At 39.7% G+C, this 23,286-nt stretch overlaps 3 protein-coding genes and 1 long non-coding RNA gene across 25 annotated transcripts in view; 2 read left to right on the top strand and 2 right to left on the bottom strand.

The window, feature by feature from the left end:
- Positions 1 to 10,354, top strand: part of USP53 (ubiquitin specific peptidase 53) — a 29,330-nt gene extending 18,976 nt beyond the window's left edge. For all 4 annotated transcript variants that reach the window (XM_086888051.1, XM_086888053.1, XM_086888052.1 and 1 more), the window contains 3 exons: positions 957 to 1,030; positions 5,789 to 5,900; positions 6,692 to 10,354. In XM_086888051.1, the coding sequence (XP_086744177.1) occupies positions 957 to 1,030; positions 5,789 to 5,900; positions 6,692 to 7,694 (1,189 nt within the window). In that variant the 3' untranslated portion in view covers positions 7,695 to 10,354. The remainder of the gene's footprint in view (positions 1 to 956; positions 1,031 to 5,788; positions 5,901 to 6,691) is intronic.
- Positions 10,355 to 11,790: 1,436 nt separating this feature from the next.
- On the bottom strand, positions 11,791 to 12,976 carry LOC111929021 (uncharacterized). The gene is made up of 2 exons (XR_002864461.2): positions 12,722 to 12,976; positions 11,791 to 12,382 (listed from the first exon to the last, which is right to left on the bottom strand). It is a non-coding gene; the product is annotated as an uncharacterized LOC111929021 (long non-coding RNA).
- The window catches only part of RPL7L1 (ribosomal protein L7 like 1), a 142,204-nt gene continuing 131,892 nt past the window's right edge, over positions 12,975 to 23,286 (top strand). For 7 of the 19 annotated variants that reach the window (XM_086888198.1, XM_086888187.1, XM_086888197.1 and 4 more), the window contains exon 1: positions 12,975 to 13,487. The gene's annotated coding sequence lies outside the window, so the exon portion shown is untranslated. Of the gene's footprint in view, positions 13,764 to 23,286 lie in introns of all 19 variants that reach the window. The other 12 variants (XM_086888205.1, XM_086888192.1, XM_086888204.1 and 9 more) reach the window with 3 other exon arrangements.
- FABP2 (fatty acid binding protein 2) lies at positions 14,601 to 16,998 on the bottom strand. The gene is made up of 4 exons (XM_023926527.2): positions 16,298 to 16,998; positions 15,446 to 15,618; positions 14,933 to 15,040; positions 14,601 to 14,707 (listed from the first exon to the last, which is right to left on the bottom strand). Exons 1-4 carry the CDS (start codon positions 16,362 to 16,364, stop codon positions 14,657 to 14,659), a joined length of 399 nt encoding a protein of 132 aa, XP_023782295.1. The 5' UTR covers positions 16,365 to 16,998; the 3' UTR covers positions 14,601 to 14,656.

Raw genomic sequence — 23,286 nt, 5'->3', positions numbered from 1 at the left:
ACTCCAACTCCTGGCTGTATTTTCAGTGTTTGATGGTTGCCTCATACAGTGATTTTGCACAGTTGAAACTGTCTCGTTTTTAAGTATACCCAAGAGGCAATGGGGCACTCAAATGTGTCATTTTGTAAGGGAGAATATGATAAATTTCAAACAGTGTAGTTCATTAAGAAGCTGCTTACACTGTTGTTTAAACATTTGTCAAATAAACAAATTTTATCAAAATACAGCTGACTTCCTGGGACTTGCTTTAGAAGTGCTTTAAATGACTGGTAATTTCAGTTGGCTTGCAATACCTACTAGTTCCCTGCTAACCTTTCAGACTCTGTCTCATAAATCCCCAAAAATACAAATTAATTACTTGAAAGTTCTTTCAGAAAGTGGAAAAAATTACTGTTTTGTTTTTAACTCCATTTTTCATGTTTCTTTCAGTATTTTTCTTGTTTTCCCGTCCTTTCAATAACAGGGTTAGTTTGCTTTTTTTAATTTAACCTCTGCCTCCGTGTGTCTTATTCCCTGCCTTACTCTTGTAGAAGGTAGAAATTGGCAGAGTGTTTGTCAGCTCCCTGTCTGGATTAGTAGTGCATGTTTTCTGCTTGTCTAAACGAGCAATATTTAGTAAACCCTCTGATATTTTTTTTCCTCTCCTTTTTGGGTTGTGATCTACAATCAAAAGCTGTGATCTTCCAGTTTTATTCCAGTTTGAGGGGAAAAAATGAAATGAAAATCCCTATGAATGAGATACCAAGGGGCAATCACAACTTTGAATAATATTTTTTATCAGAACAAAGAATTAATAAATAGCATATTATCAAATTAGGAAAATGAACAAGATGGAATGTTGATTAACAGTTTACACTTACTTAAGATATTGATAACTACAAAAAAATTGGATTAGCTGTCCAGTGGTGTCTGTCAACAGTTTCATTGCTGTAATCACATATATGCTTTTTTTACAGTGAACAGAACTTGCCAACCAAAAAAGCTGACAGTGTGGTACATTCAGTACCCCAGCAGAACAGAAACTTCCATGGTAAGAACCCATATAAAAATAAAGTTTTAAAAAACTATAGTAGGCATACCAAAATTTCTCTTCCCCCGCTCCCAGCCCCAAAACCCAAAAAACCCTAGCAGAGATGACATGGTAATTTGGTTCATTCCCTGTGGTTTTCCCACAACCTTTTGTAAGAGATTGCTTGGTGAAGAGTAAGCAAGACTCTTTTTTGGTTTGGTTTTGTTTTGTTTTTAATGTCTGGGTGGACTGTGGCACCATTTGTTTTCCTCCTAGATATGAAGCAGTATCAGGAAGAAACACTTGTAATAAGGAAGTCTCCTTCCTTTTACATACTAATATGTCTGCTGGGGTTTTATAAAGTTGATAAATGCCTTGGCATATAAATATTACAGGTCAGCCTGAGGCCAGCCAAAATCATTATCTGCTGTTGCTGAAACAATGGGAGGGTGCTTGTACAAAGAGGGGCAATAAATATTAGGCCACTTCCTCGGGAAACATTTGATTTTTATAGATATCATACTTCTTTTCAAATAACATATAGTAGAGTTTCTCCTAGGACTTAAAGTGGAGGTGGGGGTGTTGCCATAGTACTTCTACCTTTTCTGTCCTTATTCTAATTCATTTTTTGGTGCAGAAAGAGAAATAATTTGGTGTTTGCTTATTTTGATAACACAAAACAAACAAAACAAACCAAACAAAAAACTCAACCAAACTAAAAAAAAAACCCACAAAAATGAGTAGCATAGAATGCAATGATCTAGTTTTGCATGGGATTTATTCTGCTTTAGTTTTGTACTATACCATTCTTATCAAACACATCTGGATAGGAAAAAGGGAAAAAAAATACCAGTGAAAAAGACTTAAAATACCCTTTAGGCATGAAAAATTAGTGGGTTATGCACACTCTCTGGAGAGCACTTAAGAATACTTAAAGCTTTCAACACGCATCCTACATTTTCTTTAAAAAAGTTTAGTGACTCCATGTGATCCTTGAAGGTATCATAAAGAAATTGATGATAGGATCCCACCTATTCAGCTATTCTAATTCAGTAACTCATTATTTTAAATAGCTTCTTATGAAAAATTAATGTATTTAGCTCCATTTGGAAAATAATACGTTCAATGGAAGTGATCAGTGAACCAAAAAGAGATCTGAAGATTTTGGTAATTTGACATGTGCATGGGGATAAAGATTTATTTGGACTCGGTTTTTTAGATTGCCAAAAGGTGTCAGGACAGCTTTAGCTAAGGACAACAGCAGTCATTTGTAGGTATCAGTTGTATTACCTTTTCTGAATTATTTGTATTATTCCACCTCTGAATTAGTTGTATTATTCCATCTCTGAATATTAAGAATGAGACATGGATTGGTAGGTAAATACCAGACAGACTCCCAGAAAATAGGACTTTAAAAAACAAATGCTCAGTCCTTTCTGAGAGAGGAATGGAATGTAAGAAATCTTTGTTAGGCTCTCATGGCAACTCCAAAAAAATATGTCTGAGTGGCTTTTTCTGTGTGGAAAAACTTCTTATGGAAATAATGTTGGGCTTCTAATTATGCTCACCGTTTGTATAACTGTACTTTACTAGCTCCTTGTTTTTTACTGGAGCTGAATGAGGCTACTGTTGAGCACTTGAAGAATTCTGCTCCTGACTTACAAAAATAAACTTATTGTCAGAATATTATAAAGATAGAAACACTGAATCACAAAGTGAATTGGGAGAGCAAATGGTTGCTCCTTACACAGGCAGTAAGCAGTGGAATACTGTAGTACCTAAGCAAAGGTCCCACAAGGCAAATCCTTAAATTGTGTGGTCAGATTTTGGCAGGAAAATGTAAACATTGAGCAAGCAGATGTAGTATCCATGATTTATGTTAATCACTTTGTGTTTATGAAGTCTGAACTCGATGAGCTGAGGAGGCAAAATTTTTTTGAGTATAAAGAACTTGAAATATGAGCAGTGTGAGGCCAGAATTTCCAACCTTGTGTTCTGCAAGTTAAAGCAAGATTGATAATTTTGATGCTTTTCCCATTGTTTTTTAATTTTTTTCCCACTGTTCAGTTCAATAGCATGAGACAACTCAAACTGAAATCTAGAATAATTCTCAAGTCCTGCTTAGTGTGTGAAGAAGAATCCAAATTGCCTTTGTTTACGTTTCACTTCTGAAAACCCCACAAACCAATCATAACTCTGAAAAAGACTGGTCATATGCTTAGGAAAACTGTACATTTATAGTAATAATTTAAAACATGCAACTCCTCTTAAGGTAATCCAGTTCTTACCCTTATGGTGCACTCAATGTGCATAAATGTCAAGTTTAAAGAAATGAGTAGAGAATTAAAGCTTGTAGCTACTTAGTTTTTTTACCATGGAAGAGAAACAAATAAATGCTATACTGAAGTGTCTTGAAGTGATAAAATAAAGATGCTTAGGAAAGGTTTTGCTACTGAATGTTGCTCCAAAAGTAAAGTTTTTAGTATATAAGGATGTCTTTTTTTTTTTTTAGAAGATTTGTCACTGTATTTCAACACTAATACTCCATTTTGAACAAGTTATAACATGCTTACTTCCTTGACTCAGGTTGTTGTTATTCCACATTTCCAAAACTTCCAATAAATTTGCCTGTAATTTCAACTGAATACAGAAAATAACAGAGAGGAATTTGCCACAATATTTATTACAATAAGTATTACGCTTTGTTGTTGGGGTTTTTTATTGACAACTTAGGGAATATTAAAAAAAAAAAAAAAATCTAGGAACCATGCAGCTGAAACCCATAAAGCACAAGTTGAATATAATGTGGAGTTGAGTTTTTGCTAGAGGTTTTGTAGGAGTTTAGTATTTATTTTCATTTGGGATTTTTTTCACCACAGAAGCTGGGCAGATTTTGGCACAATGGAGATAGTAGACAAGACCTTTCCCGTCCTACCTGTGGGCTTTGTCCTACCTGTAGAATGGACTTTAATCTCTTGAAAATCTGGATTGACTACCCAGATGTGCAAATAGATGTCTGTACATCTTAAAAGCAGACTGGTTTATTACCTTTCATTTATTGCTCAGCTCTTAATGACCCATTGATAAGGATGTGGGGCTTGCGTGTCTCGTATTTAGGTTTGCAGAGAACTTAGAGCCAAAATTCCCAATCGAGCCAGCTTCTGGTTTTAACCGTGCATGGCTGTCCTGTCAGCAGAAGGGAAAATAACACATCTATTTTTAAGTTGGCTGGAATTCCACAGGCACAAAGCACCTGGCACTGCTGGATGTGCCCGAAGGAGCCGCTCGCTGGGCTCTGCTGCCGTCTCCCGGCTGCCTGCTGCACTGCCCTGGGAGCCTCCTCCAGGAGTTGGGCTTGCAGTGAAAATCATCACAGCCTGCAGCAGAATGAAATGTTTCTGTGTGAAATGTTACCTCGGTGTCAGGTATCTCACTGTTAGGCAGTTCTGTGGCACACAGATGGTTTTGAACTCTCAGGTTAATTATTTGTCCCTTGCATGGGCTCGTTCAGTAAGGATATTTTCCCATTAATATTATTGCTAAAGTTGTGGTATTGTGTATCATGACATTTTTTATTATTATTTTTTTTATCTCAAGACTTGAGGAAAGCCTGGAGGATATGGGGGCTTTGTCCCTTGTGCTGTGTGCTGCTTTAGCCTCTACTACCTGTGATCTTGGTCAAAGAATTCATGTCTTCAGTCTCCTAAAGACAGGGCAGATACTGACTCTCAAAATGGGTATCACCAAACAGCAACACCCAAAGTTTCCAGTTTAGTTCTGCTCTGCTCTTGGGGTTTTGGCTCATATGTTCATGAGTCTGAAGGTCCAAGATTTTAAATATTTAAACTTAGGGGGAAATAACAAATGAAATTAGGTGTAGCAGTTATAAGTCTAGTCTGTACATAGACAAAATAAGTCCTTATATTAATATTATTATGAATAATAATAATAAGTAGCCGTTCTTGTGAGTGGCTTCAGAGCAGGTGACTGATATTAATGGGCTAATCATGGCATTAGCAAGACTATCTCTAAACAAATAGACTGCTGCTTGTCACTTTCCAAGTGTTTTATTCTGTATGGTGTTGACACAAATACTTCAATGCTTCCTTTATTTCCTGCTCACTCAGCTGCCTCGCTCAGAACTTGTGTATTTTCAGGGAATGATTCTTTGCCTGGGAATAAAAATAACTTCTGGAGTGGGAGTGCAGTGGTGCTGGCCCAGGCACTCAGTGCAGTGTGTTTGGGGCACGTGGGTGACAGTGTTCTTTGTCTACCCAGTGTCTCTGTAAGCTTCACAGTCTGCTCTAGGGTTTGAGTTGTTAAAACCTACAAACACCAGAATAACCTAAACCATTCCCAATCTCTGCAGTATTCATTCTATTTAATCATTGTAACACAAATTGAATTTTTAGAAGTCATAGTTTTTATTTTGTAATTTAAATGAAGTTGGATGTTTGAATAAACACCCTTTTAAGAAAAGCTTCCTTTGAAAATGTGCTTTTAGCCAGATTAAATATTAAGGTGGTCTTGAAAACATGTCTACAGGACTTCAAAATTGTGATAATTACCTATTTTCTGGTAACAAGAAAACACAGTTTCCTCCAGATTCTAAAATCTGACCTTCCGTGACAGATTATCTTCAAAATGGTTATTTTGACTCATCTCAAATCTTGAAAGAGATTGTCCTGTTGCATTTTATTTGTTTCTGTAATGTCTGAGGAATTCCAAAGAAGGTATTGGGTTGTATATCTGTTGATTTTGAAATATTTTCTTTTCTAGCCCCAGATTTGAGAAAAGACCAGATCAGTTCTGAAGTTAACTACAGACCTCATCCTCATGTTGGTTTTCCAACAGAACTACATTTGCAGGTGCCCAGTCCTCCAGTAAAGAGGTAACCAAGACTGGCATATTCCTCTGTAATAGTTTAAGAAATACTGATTTCTGTTATGTTAAAATGAGTGATATTAAACACTGATGAGTTAAGGCACTCAATATTTTTGACAGGCAATTCCTTTTGAATTTGGCATGATTGATGGGTCGAAATTCTCTCTGTCTTTAATTTTGATGCTAGCAATGTCACCAAATAGATTAGATGTTTTGAAACCATCTTACCAGAAACAGAGGGATTTAACATTTTGGACTGTTAACTGTTTGGAATTATATTCAACATGCAGTACTAACCAATCTGTGATCAGTGTAGTCATCCCATAAAGCTTTGAAAAGCTTGTCTGGAAGGGGGGAAAAAGTTAATTTGTGTTCAGAAGGTACTGCTGTATCTCATTGTTTCTAATATGAACTCTAAATGCTCAGTATCTCCTAAAAACTGAGAATCTAAATACAAATGTATCAACTTAAAGTAGCATCCAGTATTTGAACAATGGATGTATCGGAGTCACATGGATGTTTAGAAAAAAACAGAGGTCATATTTGAAATAGTCCTGAATGTTGAAGCAATTTATCTTACTTTCTTGGGGCACATTTACATTTCAAATGAAAGAAACTCTGGAGTAATTTAACTCGACCTCCAGGGGCTGTATCCTATTCAACAGATCCTAATTCTCTTGTCAGTTTGAGTATTTCAGCAGTTTTACCAAGGCTGTCTTCAAATAAATAAAACCTCTGTTATCTGAGCCTTTTCATGTTTTTATGGATACTCACATCCTGCGTGGTTTTATCTTTTAGGGCTGAAATACCTGAGACCAACAGGAAATTTTTCCCATCATCAGCTCTCCAGCCAGTTGTCAAAGAGATTGTGAAGTCAGACAGCAGGAGCAAGGCAAACGAGCCGAACTCTTCCGAGCGGCTTCACACGGACAGGTTTGAGAAGCTGAACGCGCCGGTGTATTGTGCGGATGGCATGTCCCACCCCTTCCCAGACAATGCCTGTGGCAGGAAGCCCATCCACAGCGACCTTCCTCCCCCTGCCCAGCCGCAGTCCCATCACACAAGAAGCGTGTCCCATCACACTCTGGGTCCCAAGGTGGGGCTGCTGCCCTGCGCACCTCAGAACCTGCCGGAAAGGCCGGTGGTGCCGCCCGCCCCTCCCGGTGAGCACTCCGGGCACCTGCTCCGGAGGGTGGATCCCCTCTGGGTGCCTGAAGCCGTGTACCAGAACATTCCTCCCCCCTTACCTCCGAAGAAATATGCTCTGAGCACTTTGGCAGGATCAGAGAACAACTCGGTAGCGGATGTAAAATCAACGGAAGCGTTGCAAAATAGCCCATTAAGGCAACCAGGTGCACCTTCAAAATCTGCATCAGAAGCAAGTGCAGTCCCAGCTGAACAAAGGCTTAAAGAGCCCTTTCCAGGGAACGAAGTGTTTGTTCATAAACCGGATTCTCCACCTCGCTTATCAGTTAATGAGTTCTGGACCGTGTCTGAGAACATGCTGAAGAAAGGACCTCGTCACACAGGACCCAGCCCTGGCTACGCGGATGGGAACGACAGCGTGTCCCTAACCACTTACTTCTCAGTAGACAGCTGCATGACTGACACCTACAGGCTGAAGTACCACCAGAGGCCCAAGCTGTATTTCACAGAGAGTGGAAGCTTCCACAAGGAGAAGCATCCTCCAGCAGCAGGAGTAGATCTGAATGCCACATACCCCGCCACTCTGGAGCCCAGGCATCCCACCCCTGAACCGAGGTACAAGGCAAACGCAGAAGGAATACACTGCAGTCGATAGGTTCTTGGAGAAACCTGCACCTGGATCTGACTTTGGCATTTCATGTAGTCTGTAAAGGGGCACAACCTTGATTCTCTGTGTGTCTGTGTGTGTGTGTGTGTGATAACCAGGTACCCAGCTGACTGTACTTGCTTGGAAGTTGTGACTGTTCAAACAAATATGCAAATAGAGGCCAACAGAGGAGAAGAGGTGCTAAACTTGTGGTTCTTTGATTTGTTACTCTAGTTGCCTTAATGCTTACCTCTGTTACTCAGCTTGTCTTCTCTGGTTTGTGTTCCATGTGGTCCCCTGCAGCAGCAGGATCAGCTGGATGTTACTAACTCTGTAAGATCTGGTTAGCTGCAGTGTAAGAAGGGTTCCTTCAGACTATGGTCACTGTTCTTTGACTAACAAAAGGGATAAGCATGCTACCACAACTAAGGCAGTACCTGTAGTCACAACACAGCAGTATTTGTGCTCAGAGGTAGCAGGAGGTGACATGATTTTTTCAACTGATGTCTCTGAGTCTGTGCTTTCACAAACCTTCAAGTGTCTTTAATGCAAGTTTACCCAGAGGATTTATTTTTTATTTGAAAAGCCTTAATAATATTTCTTTAAAAACCATTTTGGTTTGCAAATGTTAAATGAGACTTTCAAAGGGAATTGAAGAAATCTGCAGTAATACTTTCCTATTAATACCCCTGCTCTGTTAGTGTACGTTTTTAAACACATCAAATTTATTCACCCTTTAAGCTGTATACTTTCATTACATTTAACCTCCTAAGTTACAAACCAGTATAACAGAATAGGATGCTAATTTTAAATGCAGAGTTATGCAACTATGAAAGATTGTGTAACATTTTAGAAGTATTTCCTACTTACATTCAGTTCTGACTTACTCTACTATTGCATGCAAAGTCAATGCTGCTATTTATTGAACTCCCCTTTTTTTTCCAGCTTGACATTTTTGTTCATGGGGATCACACATTTGATTCTTTTTTTAATTTATTTTTTTTACTAACATGTTTTCCCATTTGGAACAGTCCTACTCATGGATATGGTCTGCATTAGCAGATCAAGCTTGAATGTGTAGCCAGACTGGTGGCTAAGGGGGCATGGAAAGAAGAGGTTCTTCTTTCTCTTCTCTGTCACCCTGTCTCCTGTTTTGGCAGCTCTGGAATTTACCTTGTATTTTGTTAACCTGACTTATCTCAGTAACAAGGAGGAAGATTTATTTGGCTTTTATTTGGTTAGTTAAGTCAGTGCACAGAACCATCTAGTGAGTGCTGAAGCAGCATCGGCAAAGCCTGACACAACCCAAAAAGTGAAGGCAAAATTTTTCCATTATTCACATCAGAGTGTTAACTTGGGGTGCTGCTGATTACACCTAAACATCAATGCCTTTTATTATGAAAACAATGCAAGAAGGTTAAATATGCATAATAAACACTCTTACTTGCACTGTTAGTTGGAAAGGCTTTTTTTCATGTTTATAAACTTATGTACATGTGTTTTACTGCTTCAACCAAATGATGGCAATTGTTTAGCACAATTATCTGAGGTAAACATTTAAACTAGTTTTGGCTACTCTGTGGCAAGGTCAGTTTTTGTTTTTTTCTTTTAAATAACATGTACCTTACAGTAGAACTGGAATATTATATGTATGCATAACAAACCAGGTATTTCAGATTAACCTTCTTTCTACCTTCTTGATCAAAATTCATTGTAGCACTTGGGCAAAAAAAAATTCTAGAATTTATAGTGAAACTACTATGCATGTTTCTGTTTGGCTGCTAGTACACAGCAACTTAAACAATGATCCTTTTTGTAAGAAAATAGTTGAATACAGAAGAACACTAAAAATGTAAGAACCTGGGTGATTCCTATTGTAATATTTTTAAGAGAGATTTCAGAACCTGTAAATTAAACTTTTCTAGTTCATCTAGCCATGTTACATAATATACATAGCCAGTTAAGGATAACTGTCCTCTAATATCTGTGTAAAAACAAAGATGATTGGAATTTGTAAATAATGTATAATTTGTAAAATGTTTTGCAAAAAAACAAAAAACGTCTTGTATTTGAAATGACAGTATTTTTATGTATGGATAGCACAGCAACAACTGTGAATGATGTTAGAACACTTATTTTTAAACATGCATAGCAATGTTGATACTTCTGTACCACGAGCAATATGAATGCCTCTTACTGATACCAATGAACTCTGCTCCCAGTAAGCACAACTGGTAAACTCCTCTCTAAAGTCAGCAACTTAGTAACTTAAAGCAGTAACTTCGGTGTACTTGAGTCTCCTGCTTAGCTCGGAACAATCTTACCAGCTTCCAGCTTCCTCTGTGACCCAGTTTACCAGGTATTTCATGGTTAAATAGACAGCTAATCAAGGCACCTTCGTTTTTATATTTGACTCTGCACTCCATGTATGTATGTACGTAATATTTGCTAACTAATATGTGATAACTCGTTTTAACTTACCTAGGGTGCCTATTTATTTTTTTATAAATGTCCCCCTCCAGCTTTAGATTTGTATGAGAGACTAGACAATTTTTGTAACAGTAAAGATATTAACAAGTCTTGTAATTAATATATTTTTCAGTCTTTAGAATTATTTACTTGCAAAGTTCTACTTGTTCAAAATATCAAGATAAAAATTTAAAATCCTCGTTGTCTGTTCTTTTTGTTTTCCATGTTTTAAAAAAAAAAAAAAGGTTGACTTTCCAGAACTACATTTTTAAAGTGACAGATAATGCTGCTCCTGTAATGGTTGAAAGTTTTTGTGGAGATGGTGTTTTGGTTATCTGAACAGTAAAATTCATCTTCTGAAATATTTGTTCACAAAGCTATTAAGTAGATTAAACTTTTTAAATAGCTATGAAATGCATAAAGCCATTTTTATACCATAATCCCATAGACTTGGTGACAAGTGATTGACAGATCCATGAGCTACCTTACTCTCCTGACTAGGGATAAACAAAATTTGCCAGGGTCTGTGTACCTGGGAGCTCCATGTGCCTATGGAAGAGCTGGAGCCCAGTGCAGCACAAGCCTGCACTTTGTTTGCTCTTTTCTGAGATAAACAAAACATTTAACCTCAGATCTGGCTGAAGGAGAAAACTAAATTAGTGGAAGATACCTCGAAACTCAACTTTTTAAGCCTTAACAGGCTTTAAATCTCACCTGTCTTCCTTATCAAAAAAGAAATGGAGCAACATTCCAGTCCTTTCCTGACAGGTTGCTCCCTAGGGATTTCACTTGTGATATCATGCCAGAGAGTGGGGGGGTTAAAAAATCATAGTGACTGTATTTGTCTCTTTAATGGCCTCATTTGAAAAACTGGAACCCCCATTCTGGTGTTTGTGAGAATGCAATCACAGTTCTGGGTTCCTGTGCACCTTGAGTCAAGATATCTGATCTTACAGGTACCAGCAGCCAAGATGATAAATGCCAGCAGGGCACAGCATCTCTGTTCTTACAGCACAGCTCTGACACAGGGAACAAACCACTGCCAATAGCAAAACTGTCCTAACAATCAGATAAAAATAAAAGGAAAGAGCATCTGTCTATTTTTGCATCCCAAATCCTATTTAACCTCATCCTGGCCCATTTTTTGTGTGGGAAGATACTGAACCTCTCTGTACTTCCAAGTCTCTGCCATCTAGTTATTTCGTAATATGTACTCCTGGAAAAAAAAAACCAAACAACCAAGCATGGATTGAATTTCTCAAGATTACAAAACTAGTATGCCCAAAGGAAAAATTCTAAAGAAAGCTGAACTCCTTCATCCATAGCTTGAAAACAGTCTTCTGCCATACCTGCCCTAGTAAAAAGCTCAGCTTCTATTTGTTTGTCCAAAGACTGCAACAGACTCCTGTCTTGAACACAGGCTCGAAAGTCTCTAGTGAGACAGAGGAAATTGATGTTGAAAGCTTTTAATTATCTGTCTGCTTAGAGCCATCCATGGCCAGTGAGGAGGAGGGAATCTTTATGTGTCATCTGCCAGTGACTCAGGGCTGCTTGTCAGCTCCTCCTTCACAGTTTCTAGCAAGGAAGTCAGAACCTGATTTATCTTAATCGGTAATTGAGGACAGGACACTGCTGCTGGGTTAAACACTGACATGTTTATATACATATATATTTATATTTATAGATACCAAGCCTGAGAGGGCTCAGTAACTGCTGAAGGTAAAGAAAGAAAAAACAGGACAGACAGTACAATAGAAAACCAACCAGCATCAACCCATCAGGATTAACTTTTTCAAAGTAGAATGGCTGGCTAAGCTCCATCTGTTGAGGGAACAGGTCTGAGTTATAACTCCAGTGTACACAAGAGCTGGGTTTTATTCTCAGCCACTCTGCAGGGTGTCCTTGCAGTGGATTTTATTCTAACAGTGAACACTTCCATTCCTGCACAGCAAACTTTAGGGACTGATCACAAAAACACCGTCAGTCTGTCACACATGACCCTTAAGGCACAGTTTAGGACACAGGAGCAGGATACAGGTAAAACCTGAACAGCAGCACTTGTGACACACGGAGATCTATTGCCACACAGTATAAAAATGTGCCTCCTCCATGGAGGCTCAAGAGGAGTGGTGTTCCCAGCTGCTCGTCCCGCACAAATGGTCCTTCTCTTCCATCGCCTGCCTTCCTAAGGGGCGAAATGGGTGAGAATTCCCTTGGTGGCAATGGCCCTGCAGGGAACAGAAAAGGTCTGGTTATGTTCCTAGCGCTGCACAGCACTTCGGAAGATACTGACACGTAAATAGCATCCATCACACCTCCTGAACGAAGGGCGCATAATAAATCTCGCATACAAATCAATAAAGCTGGGGATGGTTCGGAATGAGTTTCCCGAGAGGCATTTGCGCTCCCGCGGCCTTCTGAGGCGGGGCTGTGGGAATGCCAAGGCTGCTCCCAGGGGCCCGCTCCTGAAGCGGACCCTTCCCTCCACAGGGCACAGCCCGTCGGGCCTTACCGACCGACGGGCGGACGGACAGACGGACGGACAGACCACGAACGCCGCTCCTCACCTGGGCCGCGCCCTCAGGGCAGCAGGTAGATAAGCAGGAAAAGCGCCAGGTCGAAGAGGATGAAGAGCCACAGGTCCAGCCAGTAGGACTGTCCCGACAGGGATCGTGACAGCACCCGCCCGCCATCCTCCTGCTGCCGCTCCTGCTGCCGCTCCTGCTCCCGCGGCCGCCGCCGCGCCGCCGCCTCCATCTCCTCGGGGCCAGGGGAGCAGCGCGGCGGCCCCACCGCGCAGGCGCCGCGGCTCTTCCGGGTGCGGGGCCAATGAGAACGGAGCGCACGTACTGCGGCCACGCCCCCGGCGGCACGCGCGGCGGCCCCGCCCCTCCCGCCTCAGGCACCGCCCCGCCCCTCCCGCCTCAGGCACCGCCCCGCCCCTCCCGCCTCAGGCACATCTTCTCCATTCCCGTCTCAGGTACAGCTCCTCCCTTCCAGCCTCAGGCGCTACCCCGCCATTCCCGCCTCAGCCGAAGTCCCGCCCCTCCCTCCTCCGGCACAGCTCCACCATTCCCGCCTCAGCCAAAGCCCCTGGTCCCCGCTTCAGCCAGATCACCCCCTCTTCCCGCCTCAGCCCCCGCCCCGCCATCCCCGCCTCAGCCCCCGCCCCGCCATCCCTGCCTCAGGCACCGCCTTGAAGGGCGGGCCCTCGCGGCAAACACGCTGGAGATGGAGTGTTCCTGCCTGTCCCTCTGTTACTGGGACAAGTGATGCTTGTGGTGGCTTCCCCAGTGCTGGTGACTGACATTCCTCCCTGCTGCTCCGTGCCAGGTGAGATGCGGACATTGGGGAAGAGCAGGCGGTCAGTCCTGTCAGACCGTGCTGGTCTTGTCCTGCCACCTGAGCTGGGGCTTGTGTGGAAATAAACATTGACGAATTCGTCCCGATGCGGTTTCTTGGAGAGCAGATGATGCCCTGAAAAAAAAACTAGAGGACCTTTTGGGAAATCCTGAAGAAGTTTAGGATAACTAAAACTGTTTTAAGACACCTTCCTCTCCTTGAAGGTTAGCTGGAGCTTGTGCACGGAACAAACGTGGAAAAGTTCATGTAGGTAGTGTATTCTGTTGTTCTTTATTTCTACAACACACAGCTGCAGGAGTAAATAGAAATAAATGAAGTTGCACAACCTGATGCCACACTCACAGATGGGATGTGTCACCCTCAGTCCTTCCAGTTTGCTCCATATTGAAATCAGGGCTATTATTTTCGTGTCCAGAAAAATGACCAGAAACCCAGGAGTGTGTGAAACAAAACCTTTCTCTTGGTAGCCATTACCCCTTTTTAGCCTCAGTATTAGGAGATATTAAGAGATTTTAATAAGATATAAGGCAGATTGCAGGCAGCTGCTTCTGAACAGAGCTTACTTTTGTTAAACACTTAAGTGTAGCGGTTTTCCTTTATAAGTTCTGTCAATAAAAATAAGGATGGATTCGTTGTTATACAGCAAGTATTGGTTACACACGTGTAGCGGATGAAGTATGTTCCAGATTTGAGGTAAGACAATGGTACTTCCCTTTTAAGTGTTGTCCCCATCTGTATGATCTCCTTTATTTTTGGTTTTCCCATGATTTTACTCAATATTAAATACACCGAGAAACATATAAATACCTTTGTAAGGAAACTTAAGTCTTCATTTGAGAGCTTGTGCAAAAAATATTGAAGTTCTGTTCATGCAATACAGTTTCTGCAGCTTTTTGTATTGTGACACTTCGGTAGGACTCAGAACAAAAGACATTTTAGCATTTGGTAATGGGCGTTTGTTTCTTCAGTGCAAAACAGTAACAAAAAGAGCTAGCCTCTGTTTTCAGGAGGGCTAGGTAACTGCAGCTAGGGGAGGTGTTGGGAGGGGATGGACAGGGAAAAAAAACAACAACACAGAGGAAGTGTAGAAAATGGTACTTTATTGTTCCTTCATTCTGGTGCAGTTCTGTGTGAAGTGCTTAGCCCCTCTTGAAGAATCTCTTGGACTCAACTCCTTCATATACGTAGGTCTGTTAAAAAATTAGGAAGGAAAATCAGTGGCTGGAATTGCAAAGTTTCATTTCCCAGATACGGTTCAGAGAGTTTTAAATATTTTATAGGCAACTGAGAAAATTAACTAAAGATAAATGAAGCTATTTGGCTTGAAGAAAATATTTTCTACTTTTAGGAAAGCTCTTAAAACTTCTTTTGTTCATTTTATTGCAAACTTGTGTGTAAATGATTTCTTAACTCACCTGAACGAGTTCATCACCCACGATTTCTCTGGTTGCTTTAAGTACCTTTCCATTGTCTTTTCTGGTAAATGTGCCCACAAGTTTATTTCCTTCCAGGGTCCAAGTACCCTGTGGTGGGAAAAAAAAACTCAAATAATTTGCAACAGTTGTGACACTGGTTTGGTTTAAAGGCTGTAGAATGCTTAAAGGTGAAAAAAGCTTAAAACAGTGTAATAATGCTTTTCATAAAGGCTGTAAAAATGAAATTTTAATAAAAACCATTGGCTTATTTAAATACCTAACAGCCAAGCTAGGTGTTTTTTACTAGTCAATACACCTTATTTTAAATAACTGTATCAACAGAGATTTGTAATTTCTTGCAAATACCCACTCTGCACTCTAGGTGGTGGACTTGAGTATTGGAAGAAGTAAAACTGCAAATTAAAAACTAGGAAGACAAATTATTCATCTTGAAACTGCACATTACAAAGTCATTGTCATAAAGTAAATATTGAATTACGTAGGAAGACTTACAGAAAGTTCAGTCCCATCAGCCAGGCTGTACTCAAAGTTGACTCCCAGAGTAAATTCAATCTCTATGTTTCGGAAGTTGCTGGCTTCTTTGACATTAAATTTGTCCCCATTTTGTTGGATGGTAATCTTCAGATTATCATGGGCTCCCAGCTTTCTTTTCATCATGCCAACACCTAAAAAAAAATCAGTTAAATCAGAAAAATCCCCAAACCTCTGGAGCATCATATTTGTCCCTTTGAATGAATTCTGTGAGTTTATTCCAGCATTCTGGCCCAAATTTTTGCCTTTTGGTTTTCATCGAGGCCATCTTCACTGGTACACATAAAATACAGGTCACTGTCTTTACTGGAGTGGTTAGATTTATATCCATATGATCCACAATTTGTACAAACTTTAAGTAACTATCAGGATGTTAGAATGACTTGAATCAAGTGTTTCTCTGAAATTGAAGAATGATGATTTCTTCCCTGTGTAATTTTACATTGGTTCAATGTTGCCAAAATAATAATAAAAAATGATAGTTCAGCTATAGAATTCTCTTTAAAATTTATCCATTCAAGTTATCTGAGCCTTTCCCTCAAATCCATACTTAGAGATTATTTTTTCTCCTGAAATAAATCTGGGATTAGTTAAAATTCTTAAGATTAACAAATAAAGTTTAATTAAAATCAGAACATTTCTCAGCATCTTCCCCCCCTCCCCACCCCAGAATATTTTGAAACTGAATGCAGAGGCAGAGCAGCCAAGAGTGAAAGGACAGGCTGGCCTGAAGGTAGCTCTCAGACAGTCTGAGTTTGTATTCATCTGGAGTGATATTTTTCCTGCAGAAGGGGTTGGAAAGGTGAGCCTTACCCATTGCCTCCATGAACTTCTCATAGTTCTCATTTCTGTCAATTTTCCAGGTGCCGTCGAATGCCATGGCTGTGCCTGCAGGAGGGCTGCTCTGCAGGGACGAGTCTTTGCACAGGGAATTTATGTACTGCCTTATCTTGAGAGCAATTTACAGCATGATGTGGCTGAGTAAAGCTCAACTAATGCACTGACCTCTCCAAGGAGAGGTTTCCTGTAGTTTAATCAAATTCCCAGTCCTGACCACGCTGCTTGCTGAATCTCTCTTATTGCCCCCAGATCATGACAGAATCTTTATTGCTTATCTCAATGAAGAATTGCTAACCCATCCATTCTATCCACTATGTGGAATAAAAACCAAGTGTCTAGTGAAAGTAATAATTAAACTAACAGCATTGCTTGACATTTTTTTATCTCAGTTGCATCTTCAAACTTGTGGGAGAGAGTTTGAGCAACTGGAGGTGATAATATTTACCCAACAGGACAAAGACAAATCTCTATTTTGTGCTTTATAATTTGTCTGTTCTGCTCAGCATAACAAGCATGGGGCAGAGGATTTACTGAATGTCTGCAGGTTGTTTCAGAAAACTCTCCTCTTGCTGCCTAACAGTGAGCTGTGACTATTGGGATGGTAGTCTCTATTCATGTGATCACTTTTTAATATATACATAGTTAATTCTCAGCAGCATCTACAAATTCTCTTCATTAAAACACATTCAGTGAAGAAACCAGCCAGATGGAAGGTGTTCAGGCTGCTTACTGCTAAGGGTGATGAGGGAAGTACCTCACAATGTGCATTTCACAGCAACAGTTAGGTCTTGGTGTGTAGTTTTCACATGCAGGGTTTTTTTCCCACAATTTCATGCTGGTTTTGATCACCTGAATAACTCAAAAAAATATTTCAGCCTGTGCCCTGTGCTGTGCCAATCATGCATTCCCATCTTACCCTTCAGCCAGCTCAGAAAATGGGCAGGCTTCATTCTAAGAATCAGATTATCTGTTTTTATTGCACTGCTGTGTATCTTGACCTTTGTAGTTATCACTGTCAGTCTTAAGTGATCTCTGTAGTGTATACACATAAACAAAACTACCCAGTGTCAAGTTATAGTCCATCCAAGCTGCTGTTACATAACAAAACTGATAACTTCCTTTACAGTCTTGGCAGAAAGGTTCTTTCTTACAGCAGCTTCTGCTGTATTTAGTAGAAAATTGAGGCCTAAAATAATGTGAGTTGCTCAATATTACAAAATATGACTTTGGTTTTTCTTATGTACTAGAATCATACAATCTGCTCTTCATTTGGAGTTCTTTTGTCTTCCTACAGTTTTCCTTCTAAAATCAGTTTTATAGATTTTCTTAGTTGGAATATTCCACAACCTTTTTCCTTCTTCCGTCTCCCTCTTCCTTGTGTGGTTTTCAGAACAGTGCCTTGAAATCTTGTTTTCTAGTACTGCTGTTTTCATGACAGTTTTGAAAGCTAAGGGTGTGTTCTTGGCTTTGTGGCTTTCTTCAACATGCCATCTTCAGAAGCCTGAAAATGGACAAACTTACTAACTTTGAAGTTTGATCCTTGGATAAGGTGGATGGCAATAAATTATTAACTTATATGGTTATGCCAACCTCATGCTGCCAGTCTGTGATCGTCGTGGCAAGGTGTATTGTGATGGCAATTGAGAGAGAAGTTCCAAAGATCAGGGTGACAAAAAGGCTTTTGCAGTGGGTTGTATTCATCTCTCCTGTTTATTGTTTTGTGGTTTGTGTTTGTTCTGGCTAAAATTAGCTAGGACAGTAGAACTGTTGGGTTGGTTAAGGCTTGGTGCCAGCATAAACATAATATACTCATGAAAATATTGATTTCTATAATAAGATATTAATTCCTTATAAAACATATCATATTGATATGATAATTTATCAATTTATTCAGTTTTCTACTGAATGATTCTTCATTGTGTCTTGGGATGGGTTGCAAAGATGTATCCCTTGCTGGGAAGTTTCACTAAGCATTTGAACCACAATACTCAATTTTATATCAATGTGGCAAATAGTTCTCTGCCAGTAAAGCCAACTTAAGCATTACAATGGGTGGCCTAGCAACCAGGAGCTTGATGGAGCCTAACTAATGCCATGTCTTGGATAAATATTTTCAAAGTACATATTGCAGTTGGGTGTTGCATTGCAGAAGGATTAGACCCTGCTTGAGCTAGATATTTTCCTACTCCAGCTGCCTGTTTGCTAAATTTCTGCTTTTATTTTGGTTCGTGGAGAATCTCCTGGATGCTGCTGATGCGGGATTTGCTCAGCAAGAGAATTCAGCATTTGAGGATTACCTAGAAATTTCCAATGAGTATAAATCCATTTGTCTGATTAGTTAGTAGTGGGCTGTGGGTTTTAAAATTTTCTCTTAAACTGTCTGTATAGACTGCTTTTTAATTCCTGTGTAATGGCTCTGATCCATAAAATGCTGCATTTTGGAGAGCTTTTTTATTGGAGAGAACTGAAGTGCAGGAGTTAATAAGATCCAGGCTGAAAAACCCTGGAAGCAAAATTTAGGATTAAAGCAGTAACAACACTGGTATTTACTTTATCAGTTTCTGTATGCTAAAATGAATCCTAGGATTACCTAGAATAATAGAATCTGGCCTTGTTTCAATGAAAAAAGGGTGACAGTGAACAATTACCAATAAAAATAAGTGCTTTTTCAGAAAAGGTTAAATGAATCTCTGAATATTAGTGCCATTTGACACTTGTCACATAGAGACTGATACACCAGTTTCCCTGTGGAGCTTTTTGTCAGGTTTTTCTAGAGGGTATTTAAATTTACATCTGAATATTGCTGTTTTACCCAATTTCTTTCTTTGCTTACAATATGAAATGTGATCATATGGGGTCAAGTTATAGTCCAGTGAACTAAGGATGTACAGTATTGAAAGTCTGCATCAGTCATTTCAGTTTCTCCAACATGTGAACTGCACTTTTAGCTCATTTCAACATAACTTTTTAATTACTTGAATTTAATTACTTAATTAAACTCTTTCTCTTGGTTATAATATAGCTCCAAACCCCATGAAAGGTTATTGTGATTATCTGGATTAGTGGCTTAAATCTAATTTCGTCTGTAAGATGGTGAGCTTCAGAGTTCTTCTGAGTGCAGCAGTATAGCAAGAGAGCACCCTGTTATGGCTGAGATACTTAAATGCTTGTATTTGCAAAAGGAAAAGATGGTTTCAGATTGAAATTTTTTCCTTGGTTTGGGCATCATGTGTCTCATGTAAAAGCAGAAGAGACACCCATGTTCTGGTGCTCTTTCCAGCTCAGAAATGGACTTTCCACGTGACCTTGATCAAATTAACCCCTCTACTTATCTGTAAAATGAACTTTCATTAAGAAGCTCCATATATCATAAAATAAATTGCCAGTGACTTCATTAACTACTACAATAAAAGCATCCTGGATACTTATATGTAAATGTGTGATGTGTAAACTACACTTGGTATGATTTAACCATAGATTTTACTCCTAGAATTTGATGGTGTTAAAAAAGAGAAACCTGTGTTAGCTGTAGATTTTTCAGCCATTTTGCAGCCATCATGAACTCGGGGTATTTTTCAACTGAAGCGGTTCTGAAGTTCGAAAGTGTGCTAAGAAATGCTGCTCTTCTCTGAGGGGCTGAAAAACACAGTGACTGTCAGATTCCCTAAGTCTGTCCCTAAAGCTTACTCTCAGGACAAACTCACTCATGTCAGTTTTTTCCTAAAAATCTTAAAGGGTGAGGTTTCATGGGAATGTGAAATGCAATAGCCATCACCACTGCTGCTAAAAATGTGGCTAGAGGAAAGAGCTTTTATCTTTTCTGTTTGTTAATGAGGCATCAGATCTGTACCAAAAGAGAAAGACCTGGTGTAATGTTTGTTCACCTCTTCAATAAAAATGCCCTCGCTCAAGGCCGTGTTCTTTCCAGGGCTGGGTAAGAAATGGATCCCAGCGCTCCTGCTGCAAACAATGCCACTTCACAGAAGGGAATTGAAACCTCCAGCAGGCCAGAAAGGCTGAGCAGCAGCACCACTGGGTTGGTGAGGGGGTGGAAGGGTTGTAGTCCCAGCAGCAGATGGTGACCTGATGTTTGCAGATATGCACGGGCAGTTGTGCAGTTCCACTCGTAAATTGCAGTTGGTTCGAGCAAAACAGTGCTTGTGTTTTGTGCTGAGCTAAATCTGGCCCTTCATAACTCCTTGAATGAGCCTGCTGTTTGTCAGGGGTGTACATACTTTTTGGTTTTGCCTAGAGCTAAAAAAAGTCAAGCCAGAAGTGTTGCTGTGAAGGACCTAATAGGCAAAGAACAGAAATTGCCAAGAAGCCCACTGGTCCAGAATTCTAGAAGGATCAGCAGTTTATGCAAGATGAGGCTTTGCTTGTCAAAAATATTTTTTTTTCTAAAGTTTTGGTTGAAGTCGCTGTGCTGACTATTTGTATCTCTCTTGCAATTGATGTTCCCCAGGAACTGATCTGTGGGGGCAGAGGATGAGGGTACATCTGTATAACTCTTGTGTTTGCTGGTTCTGCCTTCTGTCAGAAATAAGCTGGTCTCTGACAGCTCTCAGGAGGTGCAGCTCCAGTGCTCTCTAGTGGTCACTGGCACTGAATTATTTTGTGTGGTTTTGAAACAAGAACTGCTTTAACTGCTGGCTGATCTCAGTAGTACTCAGAAGCATCTTGATATTAACAGATTTTTCTCTTTAGGATTTCTAGGACCTAGAGAAGTTACTATGAAATATAAATTTAAAGAAGCAATGATTTGAATCACGCATTGAAAATTCCACCTCGATAATATCAATTATAACAAACAGTAAAATTTGACATCGTCCTTTTTATTTTAAAAAGCATGAAAACAGTACAAAGAGAAGAATGAGGAAATAAGTAATAAGCAGCAGTCTGACCACAGAAAATAAGCTGTCCCTTATGTTCTCTAGCAGCTGTACAATAAGTAGGGCTAATGATTTTCTTAAGTAATGTAACTAGCTTTATTCTAGGAAGTCATAGGACAGAAGCAAGATAGAACACATAACATTCAGAGGACTTTAATACTGCTGAAAGGCAAAACATAATATACAGAGAAACCCCTTAACCTAGTACAAAAATACTGTGCCCAGAAACTATATATTTGTTCAGGTATTTTTAAAAGATAGAAGAATACAAATGGACAAACTCAGTGACTAGTGACTGTGATTAAGGTTTTTATTAAACTGTGGTAGGAATGTATGTTAAAACTATTTACAGTGCATTTCAAACTACATTCTTTAAGAGACACATGCAGGTGTCTGCAATGTGAATACAAAGAGGACTCAAATTCTAACTTCAGTTACATCTGTAAGGTACCTTGGGCATCAGTGGGAATAGCTGAACCAGCATAGAGCAGGTGAGGCAGCTGTCACCAAGGGTAAGGGTTTGGTCCCTCTTTACAGGTTAAAAAAAAAGGTGGATTTAACCCATTCTTTCACTTTCTATACAGCTCCCCCTGAGGTAAATGGGAATCACATTGACTTCAGGTGGGCATCTGAGCAGGTGTGAGGCCCTGGCTTGCCAAGCTCGTGCTGTGGGAGTTTGTGGGAGCCAGAAATTGCAGAGCATTGTCCCATAAATACACATTTACAAACACTGGGTACTCAGATATGAGTTTCTCTATGGAAACAACCTTCCTTATGTGGAAAAGAAACTTTCCCATGCAATTTCCCTTCACCTTGCAACGACCAAGATAAAATATCCTGCAATTAGCAAGTGTCACTAATTATCAGGACAGATTCTGTGATGTTTCTTCTTCCTGTCAAAATCCATACCTAAAAACTCAGCCCTTGCTATTTACCATACTCTGGCCAAACTTATTCTGCTATTCAAGCTTATGTTTTAAATTAGTGCAAGCCCCTGAAAATGTACAGCAGGGAACTGGGAAATAAAGCTGAAACCTTGTGGAATGTAAACTGCATGTAATTTGACATGAAGAAAAGACCTGCAGCATCACAAACTCTGAATGAATACTTCCTACATAAGTTTGCTTGAAATATGAGGTCTTTATAAAACCTTTAGAAACATGTGGATTTATTACAAGTGAGGCAGTTTTTTTTCCATAAGAAGTCTTTGCTATGTTTTTGTGCATAACTGAAAGAGACAGCAGCTGGATCACTCCTCTCATTTTAAGGGCATAGATCTGATTCTTCATTATCTTTCTGTATAATGAGTTGGAAAATAATTTACCTGGTAATTTTGAAAATCCTTATGTATGAGTTAGATAAGTGCCCTGAATTTGTCAGTTCATGCCACTATCAGGTAAAATGTATTGGGTTGGAATTGAAAAGATGCATGCAATTGTCAGGGGGTGATGCATATAAACAGGCTTTGGTTCTCTCTCAGAAATCAGCTATCATCAGTGAAATTAATTGTTTCCTTTTATCAGTAGCTGACTTGTACATGTGCTCTGTGAAGATATGAGTAATCTGCTCTTAACTATAAGCTGCTTCTAATTAAAAATTAACACCATCTCCAAAATCAGCATTACATTATTCCCCCCCCACCCCTTTCTGTAACTGTGTGAGAGAATAGAAAACCTAGGGCTTCTACAGGTAGTATTGCATGTGTGGCTAATTTCTTGGAAGAGAAATGGCACCTACAAGCTCAAGAGTCTCACTGTTATTTGGAATTAGAAGAGGTAGGGGTAATCAGTAATTTGTGTGTATATTAACACAAGCAATTTTTTTCAGAACAAACCAAGAAGTAATAGTGTCCTTTAAGCATTCAGCTGTGCTGTGGAGTGAGTTTGAAAGAAAACATGTTTATATCTGAGATCAAGTAGGATGCTAACTCAGTTGTCTTCACTGAGAGGAGTATTAAGAATTAGCAGGACAAATTGTTGTACCCAGAGAGTTAAATCTTAGATGTGACAATGGTTTCAATGGACTTAAGGCTGAACTGACAAAGTGATAAACTCCATTTCAGCTGGTTTC

Source organism: Cyanistes caeruleus, chromosome 5, assembly GCF_971803275.1.
Source record: "Cyanistes caeruleus chromosome 5, bCyaCae1.hap1.1, whole genome shotgun sequence".
In the NCBI taxonomy this organism is placed as follows: Eukaryota; Metazoa; Chordata; class Aves; order Passeriformes; family Paridae; genus Cyanistes; species Cyanistes caeruleus.
This window is presented reverse-complemented; position numbering and strand designations above follow the sequence as displayed.

Bases quoted from the DNA above. Each gene is read 5' to 3' on its own strand.
- FABP2 (XM_023926527.2), bottom strand. From the start codon at position 16,364: ATGGCATTCGACGGCACCTGGAAAATTGACAGAAATGAGAACTATGAG. The intron at 15,619-16,297 runs GTAAGGCTCACC...ATTTTTTTTTAG, and splicing joins GAAGTTCATGGAGGCAATGG to GTGTTGGCATGATGAAAAGA. The intron at 14,708-14,932 runs GTGAGTTAAGAA...ATTTTTTAACAG, and splicing joins TGGGTGATGAACTCGTTCAG to ACCTACGTATATGAAGGAGT.